Source organism: Mesoplodon mirus (assembly GCF_964341445.2).
Source record: "Mesoplodon mirus genome assembly, chromosome: 7".
Lineage (NCBI taxonomy): Eukaryota > Metazoa > Chordata > Mammalia > Artiodactyla > Ziphiidae > Mesoplodon > Mesoplodon mirus.
Window position 1 is genome coordinate 4955854 of NC_138983.1, and position 12375 is coordinate 4968228.

Below are 12375 nucleotides of genomic sequence, written 5' to 3' on the forward strand. Positions count from 1 at the left end.
CTTTTCTGGTGCTCTCAATTCTGGCTGCATTGTTAGGCTTCCATCTGGGAGGATTTCCTTCTGGCTGGAAAACTCCTTTCAGTGCATCTCTACTGGAGTTGAAATGTTTTTGTTTTCCTGAAAATATTTTTATTTTGCTTTCACTTTGGAGGAAAATTTGCTAAGTATTCTAGGCTGGCACCTTTTTCTTTTGGCATATAATGTCATTCCATGTCTTCTGGCTTTCCTCATTTCTGTTGAAAATAACATGTCTATTAAAGGCAGTCTTTTTCTCGGGTGCTTCCAGATTTTCTCTTTGGGTTCTGACAGCCCTACTACGACTACCACAGAGTACTAGTCGTGGTTCTCTTTGAATTTATCCTCCTTGGGCATACACAGAATTTCTTGAATCTACAGCTTAAGTCTTTGATAGTTTTGGTGTCTCTTCTACCCCCTTCTTCCTCCTTCCCTTTCTGGGACTCCAAACACATGCATGTTACGTTTTTACTGTATCCTTTCTTTCTCTTAGGTGCTGTTCTGTGTTTTCAATCCTTTTCCTCTCCTACTTGTCTGAATGTTTTCTACAAACCTACATGAAGTCCAGAAATCTTAACTTCTGCTTTGTCCAATCTGCTTTTAAATTCATTTATTGGGTTTTAAATTCCAATTACTGTTTCAGTTTTAGAATTTCCATTTGAAATTTTTTTTTTGGCAGCGGGGATAGATTCCAGTCCTTTAGTGGTCATCTATTTTCTTGACTATATTAATCACACTTTAAAGTCTAAAAATACTTGGCATGTTTTATCTCTTGGCACGTCTAAGAAACTTTTATTGAAAGCCAACATTGTGTATGAAAAATGGTAGTGGCTTTAGGTGGTGCAGTTTTCCTTGAGAGGGAATTTGTTTCTTCTGGTAAGACTGCTCTTTGCTCCTACTTCTAGGCTGTGGTCCTTTGGTGGTTTTGCTGTTTACCAGTCCCTCCTCCTCGAGTCCCTAAGCTCCAATCCTGCTTCCCCAACATTTACCTGTCTAGACTCTTCTTAGCTGCTATTTTCTACTTAGCTTTTTGGCATCTCTCCCTGCACAGTTTAGGACTCATCAAAGGCCTTGAGAGGAAGAGCAGTGAATGTCAGGCTCACTTTATGATCCTCTTTTCTCCAGGATCTTGTCCCTTCTGTCTTGGCTTCTTCAGTCACCCTTCACTCCAAGGTCTCCCCAGCCCCGTAAGGCTGCTGAAAGCTCGGAGCCTCTGGTTTCTGCTGGGCCTCATGTTACTTAATCAGCAAAAGCCAAAAGGGGAAAAATGGTATCGAATATCAGGTTCACTTCAGTGCATTTCTCCTCTGAGCACCTGCGGTCTTGTTTGCTCTCCAGTGCCTTCAAAGAGCTAGTTTTTAAAAAAAATTAATTAATTTATCTATTTATTTATTTATGCATGCATGCCATGCGGCATGCAGGATCTTAGTTCCCCAACCAGGGATTGAACCCACGCCCCCTGCAGTGGAAGCACAGTCTTAACCACTGGACCGCCAGGGAAGTCCCAAAGAGCTAGCTTTTTAAAACTTGTTGTTGGCAGGATGTTTAATCTGATAAAACCACTCATAGCTGGAAATAGAAATCCCGTTCCTTGCATTTCTAGTAATTATGATTGGCTGCTACAATTTAGTTTGATGCACAGTCCTTAAACAGTGTTTTTAACTCTAAATTTTGCTTTGCCGCATACTATCATGTTTTCTTTTTGTCTGCATTTTCCACTTTTTCTATTCATTTATTTTCAGCCATTGTCATTTTTATGACTTTCATATAAACAACATATTGCTGGGTTTTATTTTCAACCGTAGTCTGACCCTGCCTTTTAAAGAGAATCTAGATGTAGTGTAGCAACTTACATCCTTTCTTTTCTTTGTTTGGGGATGGGGGTGGATTAGGGGAAACTCTCTCTACCCCAAAGCTCAGAAATAAGTGAAAATTAGCACTTGGGAGACACATGGAGAAAACCGAGTTAGAAAGTCTAACCAGAGATGTGTGACGAAATGGGCCTGCTAACCCCTCACTCCTGACTCAGACAGCTGCATACCTAGCCACTAGCAGAGCTGGACAGCTTACACACAGACAACAGACCAGAGCACACTCCTCTGTAGGCCAGCAAACGCAAGGAAGATCACATGAGGCTCTTGAAACAAAGTGCAGATCCTCTCCGAATTAACCAGATAAATCCTTGTAATCTCCCCTGAGACTGAGAGATGAGGGAAGGAGAGGCCCAGAGTGTTAACTCCAGCATTAAGATTCCACAGAGAGACCTGAGACCCGCACAACTGCCCCTCACGTTGCTCAGTGCTTCATCCTTTTCACCCATTAGACTTAGCCATCAAGCCAGGGTCAGTAGCTGGGCCCCTAAGAAGGTGCTGGGCCCACTTTCATGCCATTCCCTCAATGCTGCTCCTTTATTATCTTAATGTAACAAGAGCTTGGTGAGAGCCTTAGAGGAGACAGTAAATATTGCCCCCCCCCCCGCCGGCCTTTAACCCGCTAAAGCATCCCCTCTGGGAAATAAAACACAGCAAATGGATTCAAAATACTCATTTTATTAATGAGCGTGTCTTGAAGGGCACGGCTCGGATGCTCCCCAGTACTTGACTCCTAGGTTAAATGCACCCACCTGCTCACGGGGAGCACTCAACACAGGCCTCTCCCCACACAAGGACAAAAGCCTCCTGTATGAAAAGGGCACCCTAGAAGGCAGCTTCTCCATGGGCAGCAGAGCCACACTGGATGCCAGAAAACACTAACCCAAGCATGCCCCAAGACCCTGTTCCCAAATCCCTCTTCTGCTGGAGAGGAATGGCAATTCCATGATGGCTTATGTGACATGGGGAATGAGTTCTCCTCAACAGTGTTTATTTTTCTCCTTTCCCTTAAGAGGAAAAAAAAAAGGTATAAATTACATATAATAAAACGCATAGGTTTGAAGTGTAGAGTTCATTGAGTTTTGACAAATGTCTACACTCGTGTAACCACGATCACAAGCAAGACGCGGATTTCCATACCCCTTTATTACCACTCCCTCCACCCCGCCTTCTCCTTCGGGACCAAACAATGTTCTGAGTTTCAGCACCATCCATCAGTCTTCCCAGTTCTAAAGTTTCATATAGACATACAGTACATACTCCATGTGTCTTGCTAAACGTGTTTTTGAGATTCATACACCATGCTGCATTTATAATAGTTTATCCTGATTTATTGCTGATATTCTATTAACATACTACAATCTGCTTACCCATTTTCCTGCTGTTGGACATGTTTTTGATCTTTCATTATTATGAACAAATTGACAACAAACATCTTGTACATCTTGTGGACATACATTGAGTTCTACTAGCTCCACATTTTCATCAATATCTGGTACTCTTGGTCTTCTTAACTTTGGCCATTCTACTTGATGGGAAATGGTAGCTTTTTGTGATTTTAATTTGCATCCCCTAGTGACTAATGCCTTTAAACAACTTCTCATGTTCTTATTGGTCATTCGTGTACCTTCTTTGTGATGCTCTGTTCAAGTCTCTTGCCCATTTATTAAATTGGGTTTTTCATCTCATTTTTGATTTGCATTTTTCTATTTTCTGGATATGAGTCCTTTGTCAGGACACACAGAGATTACTTTTTTCCTGGCAGTCCTGGCCTACCTGCTCATTTTGAAGGACAGAAAAATGTCATTTTGATGGAAGCCCCATGTCTTTTCCCTTATGATTTGCGCTTTGTGTCCTAAGAATTCTTTGCCCATTCCAAAGCTGATTAGGTATTGTTGTTTTCTTCTAGAAGCTTGTGTAAATGCTTATGGTTTTAGACCTATCACAGATTTTATTTTGTTTTTTGGCTGTGACATGTAGTTTACGGGATCTTAGTTCCCTGACCAGGGATTGAACCCGGGCCCTGGGCAGTGAAAGCACGGAGTCCTAACCACTGGACCTCCAGGGAATTCTCCCTACCATCTATTTTGTATTAATTTTTGTATACGGTGTTTGAGAGGAGTCAAGGTTAATTTCCTCCCATACAGATATCCAGCTGCTGGTTGGGAAGACTTTCCTTTCCCATGTAATTGCCTCGGCAGTGTTGTTGAAAATCAACTCACCATGTATTTGTGGGGTCTATTTCTGGATTCTATTCCATTTCATTGATCTATTTCAGGGGTCAGCAAACTTCTTCTATAAGGGCCAGACAGTAAATATTTTGCGGTTTGCAGGCCATGTGGCCTCTGTCACAACTACTCAACTCTGCCAGTGAATCATGAGAGCAGGCAACTGAGGGTCAGATCCAGGAGCAAGAAGGGGCATTCCCACAAGCCCCTCAAAAGTCTCTACTCCTGCAAGCTTATCAAACTTAATTCTCATACATACGTTGGTCTGCTTTGAAACTGCCTTGTAGCTGTCAGGCTTTGCCCATTGCTACGCCTGTAACATCTCTATTGTTCTACTGGCTATTAAACACTTGATGTTTCATAGTCTCCACTCACTGCTCTACGTGGAAATCAAATTGACAAATTCTAAGAAAAAAAAAATACCAAAAAGATTTGTCTGGGAGTGCACTGTAACAGCTAGTATTAATTGAGCATTTACACAGTCGAGCATTGTTCTGTTATATATTTAAATGTGTTACACTTGATCTTCACAACTCTGTCACTTGCTAGCTGAGCATCCTTGGACAAGACTATTTAACTTCTGTGTCCCTCTTACGCACGTGTGAAATGAAGGTAACTATCTCACAAAATTGCTGTGAAAAAAAGTTAATGCACATAAAGCTTTTAGAACAGTGCTTTAAGAACTCAGTTTTCTGTTAACAAGTGGAGAATTGTACAGGAGAAACAAAACCAAACGACTCAATGCCTTACGTAAGGCAGTAGGAAACAGTCAGCCGAGGGGTCCCTGCCTTTAAGCATTTATAAACCACCTAGGGTAATAAATTCAAAGGCAACACTGTGTCGTCTGTTCATTAGGTAAGTAATGAACGGTTGGTACAGACGGTAAGGGCAAAGCCAGCATGCACTGATTGCTGAAAATGAATGGCCGAGCCAAAAAGGTACCAGTAAGGACGGGAACAGGATCCAAAGAGAAGAAACCGAATCGAAGGAAAGAATGAACACCGGCTATGGAGCGAGACAAGGAACACGACTCCTGGCCTGTCACCGTGGTGCAAAAGCAGTGGACAATGGACAAACGAAGGGACGTAGCTCTGTCCCAAGAAAACCACCTATAAACACAGGTGTTGGGCCAGAGCTGGCACGTGGCAGGTAGCCGACCCTGAAGCTGAAAAATGACTAAATCCATCTGCCTGGAGTGAAGGTGCTTGAGTTTCTGGAGGTTCAGCTTGTAAACAGAACCAGAGGCTCAAAGCCAGGATTTAGAAAGGCCAGTAGGTGACCTTAGGGGGTTGAGAAGTGAGGAGACAGCACATACTAACATTTATGAAGTGTTTACAGTAAGGCAAGAACTATTCTATGTGCTTTAGGTCCATGAACTTGTGGCTGTGGTTTCCCCATCGGACAGAAAAAGCAGCTGAGACAAAAAGAAGCTCTCCATCCTGGGTGGGTGGGGCGGCCCGTGAGTGAATGCCAGCCCCGGCCCGGAGCCCACGGCTCTGAGTGCTCAGCGGGGCCTGCGGCATCCGGGGACCCAGAGGTGTGTGCCCAGACTAGCACAGGGGGACGTGGTGACTAGCTGGCTCTGGGGGATTGGTACCAACCAGGGGGACACTTGCTTATGCGAACAGACGGAGGAGGGAAAAGGAGCAGCTGTGACGCAGCATCACATTCTAAACACCACTATGGAACACCTGAGAAATTTTGCCTCCGAAGTTACCTCCTGGGGCCGGATGCCAAGACCCCAGGCTGGGGAGGCGTCACACACGGAGGACAGGCACAGCGCGAGCTCGCAGCGGATCCCTGGACAAAGGACACGGAGCCCCTGCGCGTCGGGCTCTGGCTGCTCCCGCCGTCTGGGCAGGACAAGCCCCCGAGCCTGGGGACAGCAGGCTCTTCCCTGGGTGCAGCTGCTCAGTCTCCCCGGCGCAGGATCTGGTGCATGCAGCACGAGAGCTGGTGTCAGGAAGCCTGACCCGTCAAAAACCAATGGTGCTTCTCTCAATAAGGCCCCACACCGTCTAGTTATTAAAGCCCAAGCAAGGTACAAGAGAAGACTTCTAGAAACAAAGAATCAGGCTTTATTTTGTTGTCGTTTTTTAATACAGGTATGGTGTAGTAGACATCTGTTAGTCTCGCATTCAGTATGGCCAACCCACAGAAATGAAAGTAGAAACTCTCAGTGAGCTTGTGCTCGCTCCTGCCCCCGGGGCCGGCACCCTCCCACCCCCAACAGCCTTTGTGCTGCCCACCAGTGCCCCCTCCCTGCCACGTGAGTCGAGCAGAACAAAACACCACCCCAAGGAGAAACCCTGAGTGCCCTTTCATCAGCAGTGGGTGGGATGAAATAAGACACCGTGTTTACCTTGGGTGGGATGGAGAAGCCAAGCAAATCCAGACGGTACAGGGGCAGCGCGTGCACCCCTGGAGCCAGGTCGGTGCCCGCAAAGCTCTCCACCAGGCGAGACAAGAGCGTGCCGTCCTTCCACAGTCCCCGAGGTCCGGGCCGCATCAGTCAGCATCCTTGAGACAAGCGAAGGGCGCCCTGTCCTCTGGCAGTGCTAGAGTCCTGGGGAGAGCACCCGAGGACAGTGTCTTCTGAGAGGAGCTCCCAACAGAAAGGGTCCCTGAGGAGGCGCGCAAAGGCCAGGCACAGCAGCCCTGCCGTCTGTCCCAGGGGCACTGCCGACTCCACTGTCCTTGAGGGCTAGGTCTGCCTCAGGAAACCTCATGAAGGGTTTCCACACCATTTACAATGGAAAAGTAAATCAGAAATAAGGCATTAGACATTTGATTTTTTTATTTCCATATGCAATGTAATGTTTAGGCACGCTGCTTGGGATGCTATTTCTAAAAAAATCGTTGGCCATTTTTCAGAATATCCTTTTGGTTTTAAATACTGGTCAGGAAAAACAAATGATGTAAAAATACGTGAATAATTTTCTATTACAGAAATGAAAAACTGATTTGCATCTAAAAGTGCAGGAGGTGAAGTAATTTAACCCTTTCACCAGACAATATGGCAATATACAATATATTGCTTCAGCTGTTTGAGAAGGCTGTGATGTATTTTTATACTGACATAGAAAATTATAAATTACACTGAATTAGTATCCATAATCACTATATATGTACACAAACCAGTTCTTAAAAAAAAATACACTGGTTTAGAATTTACGAGTGAAAACCTCACAAGGTACAGTAAAACAATTAACATGCTTAGGTGCCGGATTTTGATTTCTAGTTTAAAAATACTAGCCTGTAAAATGAACGCACTCTAATTCCATTAGCAGCACGAGCATTTTTCCACTGACTTGCCTAATATGATTCAGGTATGTGAGATACGCAGATCGCTCTGAAACTTTCATTGGTGTTGCTTGTTAACAAGGTAAATTTTGGTGAATGGGTTAAAAGGCAGATGAACAACCAAAACAAAACAAAAAACAAAAACAAAAAAACCCCAAACCACAAGCCATGTACACTCCAAATATTCTAGTGTTTCACCTGTAGGGATAATCAGTTCAAGCAAACAAGACTTTAACAGAACATATGGCTTTACAATAACATCAATTTATCAACTAAGTTGTAGCAATAAATACTTAATCTCTACCAATAGACTTACATTTTTTGATCCGCTTTAAACAATACAGAAAACAGTTACCAATCAAAAACTGGTTATAAAAAGAACACCAAGTATTTCTTATTCAAAATCACTTTTGTAAGTTAGAACAACCAAAATAACACTTAGAGGGCATCTCAATCCTATAACTCCTCGCCGACCTGGAAGAAAAATGAATTCAGAACTTTGTACAAGGTGAAAAATGTATGAAAACTGCCTAATACTTTGGTCACACTAATAATTGTCAAATAGTTATGTTTCAAATACAATAGATCTGTGTATTCACTTTTATAAAACTATTCTTACAGCCATTTTAACTATAGTATTACTACTATTATTACATGGGTGGCAAGATCTTATTTCACAGGCTACCCATTATTTAGAACAATACAATATAAACATACGCAAAAATTCTTGGTATTTGTCAATGTGCAATATTTGTACACTTCTGGGTTTCTCTGTACAACGTCTTAGACTCTAGAATATAAAGGTTGCTGGTCCTGATCCCTTGCAGAGTGAGTGCAGCAGCGGTGGCTCGACGGGCTCCCGACGCAGCCCCGGACCCCGCACGGTGGCGCCTGCGGTCCCCGGTCAGCAGCAGCAGCGGCGGCGGCAGCGGAGCGCGCTCATCATACGGGGCCGTTAACCGCCGCATCGCCCGGCGTGCTCGGCTGCTCAGTCCTGCGGGGTGAGACCAACTCCGTGTAGCTCCCCGAGGGTGGGGAGCGTTTACTGAATACTGTCTACGCAGCGCCTAGCACAAAGCCAGCACTCAGCAGTTACTTCATGAAACGCTTCTTAAATGAACTTTCCTGAAGCTCCAGAAAATCTAACTGAACAGCTCTAAGCTTCAGCTCCGGTGAACTAAGTACTTAGCAAGGGCTGCAGAGGAGCGGGGCCTCCGTGAGACCCACTGTGCCTCAGCCTCTCAGAAGCACAGGGACAGACTGGTCAGTGGTCCCCAAACCTTCAGCAGCTATTTGCTCATCCCTCCTTCAAAACAGCTTTTTCTCTGTTCTGCATACTGCAATCCACATAAAATTTCACTTCATAAAAATAGGATTTTGCTACTGGGGGCTTGGGGAGGTTGGGGGGGAAACAACAAAAGTCTGTAAAAGGACCAACTTTGAGAACAAAGTTGTGCACTTTAACAAACGTGCTCCCCCGAAGCAAACATCAGGGGTGACGCTGCAGGGGGCGGGGGTGGGGGGAGAGGGGGATACGAAAGGAACAAAGTGGGGACAGGTTACCCAGGACCTTCCTGCCGAACTACAACGTGACCTACATCTTATGAACGAGACTTGGGAAAAGGTGTTTAGAGCTGAAATTGGGAAGCACAAGTACTCTTGAGCCGGCACTCCAACTTTACAGAGTGCTTCAGACCCCTGCTAATCCTAACAGAGACCCACGAAGTCAGCTCCACTCACACAGCAGACTCTACCTACATCCCATGGTGTCTCAATGTATCACAGAGACACAGGCACTAGCATTCTGGAACCAGACATAACCGGGCACATGCCCTGCCTTCGCCACTTACAAGCCGTGTCTTAACCTCTCTCAGCTCAGTTTTCTACCCCTGTAAAAGGGGGACAATAACCACCCCCCGGCAAAGTGATAAGTACACAACGTATGCAAGGTACCTGTCTGCACACTGCTGGCACAGATACTGTACATACTTGATAAATACTGAAAAATAAAATTCTGTGGCAACGAAAAGCTTTATGTGCAATAGTGCACATCTGTCAACCGCAAAATTAATATTTGTTGTGACAGGAACCATCTCGGTAAGACTGCACACAGAAAGTCCCTAATGGCTATCTTCATTGTCAACAGTGCCGTAGAATGCAAACGTGACACATCAGAAAACCTACCTCTGTCCCCGCCAAAACAGCAGCTCAGATGCCCCGACTGCCCTACCTAAAGTGGGACTCCTATTCCTTTATCCAGCTTTATTTATCTTCATGTCCCCACATATTATCTGTGGGGTCTGTTTTGCTACTGCTTTATCACCAGTGGCTGCCGCACTCATGTGTGTGTTGGACGGAGGAAGGACAGGCAGACAAGTGATGCCCCTCTTCTCCCACTGGCTCTCCCCACCTTTTTCCTCCACTGCCTGAGTCCTGCAGATTGGGAGAGGCAGGGCTCCTCATCCCAGATGTTTCTCTGCACGAACAGCAAGTGGGTCCCCCGAGGCAAACACTCCTGCACTCCAGAGCCCAGTAACCGATCCCAAAGGCAGGCTGTATCAGTCATGTCAGAGAAACCAAGAACATACTCCAGGAGCAACGACTCCAAAGTGGGACAGGTTAGCTATCTTGTAGGCAGCTCTCCATATAAAGGAAATTTACAGGGAGACACTAGGGAGGTGACAATGACTGCTTAGGTTATTACACCTACAGAGGACCTTTGAAAAAACATACCAAACCCTAGGCAAAAAAGTGATTTGCCCAAACTCTTAGATGCACAGCTGGGGCTGGCTCCCCTGCAGCCGGAGTGCCATCCCGTCTCTTCCTCCCAAAGCCGCCACTAGAGCCAGCACGTACAAGCAGTTCTTATAATTAATTTGTTTCATACACACGCACACACACAAGTTTTTAATTACAAAAGCAAACCCCTCATCCCAGCTGTAATTTCCATGAGAGAAACAAAAGCAGGGTTTGCTACACTATGAACATACAGGTTTACTGACCAGTGAACAGAGAGTGCCCCCTGCTGGTTCCCACTGGTTATACTGCCCCTAAAATGCCTAGATTTGGGGGCATCAGGTGAGAGGGAAAGTACTTCTCAGAAATGGCTTTAAAGGTTACTTTATTCCTTATGGAAGGAATATACAAACTTGGATATATTTAATCAAAACAGTTCAGTCTGCGCAGCACTGAGCGAAGGTCCTTGTGGTCCAAGGGCAAGTCCTGAACTTCCCACACAAGCTCTGGAGCAACAGGAGGCCGCCCTCGCCCTGCCTGCGGGGCTGCACACAGCCCAGGGTGGCCCTTGGGGGCTGGGGCTCTGGCTGGGCCTGTCCCTCCAGACCACGGGCTCAGTCTAAGCAAAAGGTGATTAGAGGGCTTCCCTGGTGGCGCAGTGGTTGAGAGTCTGCCTGCCGATGCAGGGGACACGGGTTTGTGCCCCGGGCTGGGAAGATCCCACATGCCATGGAGAGGCTGGGCCCGTGAGCCATGGCCGCTGAGCCTGCGCGTCCGGAGCCTGTGCTCCACAACGGGAGAGGCCACAGCAGTGAGAGACCCGTGTACCGCAAAAAAAAAAAAAAAAAAAAAAAAAAAAAAAAGTGACTAGACAGATAACGTCACATTTCAAATCCCTTGGCTCTGGTGGTGGGATTTTCACACTTCATCCGGACAAGATAAATATTTTGCAAAAACAAAACCAAAGAGGGACTCATCTGAGAGTTGAGAGTATTTAGCCACACATACGAAAGGGTCTCCAGGAAAGCCCTCCCGTGTGTCACGTGGACACATCTGTGGGAACCGGGCACTAGGGAGCCGCTTGTGTGTGCCTGGCAGCTGGGTGACTACAGTGCTGAGGGAACCCAATCCTGGAAGGGCTCAGTATCAGCCTCAACCTGGTGCCTCACCAAGAGAAAAAAAGGGAGGGTGGGGTAGGGGATATGCCAGCATGAGAGACTCTTCCAGCCCAAATAATTTCTCAAAGAGCCAGTGATGTTACTGAATCTCCAAAAACCAAAGTTTTCAGCTTCTGCAGGCGGAGATGAACTGTTACATCTAAGTTCTCAGCTCAGTCACCCTGATTACTGTACGGAACTGAGAAAATGCTTCTGTGCAAGTCACTGAACACCTGAGGACAACTGTAACGACCCCCCACCGCCATACCAACTTCCCTCCCAGCTCCCAGGAGACAAAGCCAGAGCAGGGCCCAGGCAGGACGGCCGGAAGCAGGTGGTTACCTCTGCTCTGGGCTGCTGCTGGGGGGCCGGGGGGCTGCAGACTTCCCCTCTGCCGTCTCCAGGCTCTCCTCCACATCTTTACAAGCAGCATCTTGAGAGGTAGACAGTTTTCCTTCCTCACTGCAGTAAAAAGGACAACAGGCAGCATTAGACGCCTGACGCAGCAGCACCGGGTGGAGGAGGAGGGCGCATGCATTTGGCTCTGGAAGTCATGGCGGCCATGGATCCAAGCAAGCCCCGGGGCTGAGCATGCTCGGGGTGGGGGGGGATCACAGGGACCACAGACACGACTGGGAAACCATGGAAGGGGAGGATCACACACAACTGGGAGCCGAAAGAGGGACCACGTAATGCAGCTGGTGTCTGGTAAAGAGTGGTCCCACATCACTGTACATACCGGTAGGATTTCAACACTCTGAAGCCAAGTGTGCAAAACAGAAAAAGAAATGTACAAGAGTTTCAGAATACTCCTATAAATGAGGTATTTGGGGGAATAATATGTCCACGACTGCACATAAGCAAAACTGCAGACTCGGTGAAGGTGTCAAATGAACCTGTTTGAAGGAATGAGTCTTTAGTTAAAGATTTCTGCCCTCAGGACCAAGCCCCCCATCAGCTTGCTGGCTGATGTCACGTGAGCAGGAGGCCATGCAGCCTGAGCCAGGACGAACTTCTCGAGCTGTCTTCTGACAGTGCGTGAGAAGGACAAACCATGAAGGGAAA

General features: G+C 46.3%; 1 protein-coding gene across 10 annotated transcripts in view; it reads right to left on the reverse strand.

Moving 5' to 3' along the window:
• Positions 1–6166: 6166 nt before the first annotated feature.
• Positions 6167–12375, reverse strand: part of PPP6R3 (protein phosphatase 6 regulatory subunit 3) — a 129733-nt gene continuing 123524 nt past the window's right edge. For all 10 annotated transcript variants that reach the window (XM_082629154.1, XM_082629153.1, XM_082629152.1 and 7 more), the window contains 2 exons: positions 11653–11772; positions 6167–8411 (listed from right to left, as the gene is read on the reverse strand). In XM_082629154.1, the coding sequence (XP_082485280.1) occupies positions 8360–8411; positions 11653–11772 (172 nt within the window). In that variant the 3' untranslated portion in view covers positions 6167–8359. The remainder of the gene's footprint in view (positions 8412–11652; positions 11773–12375) is intronic.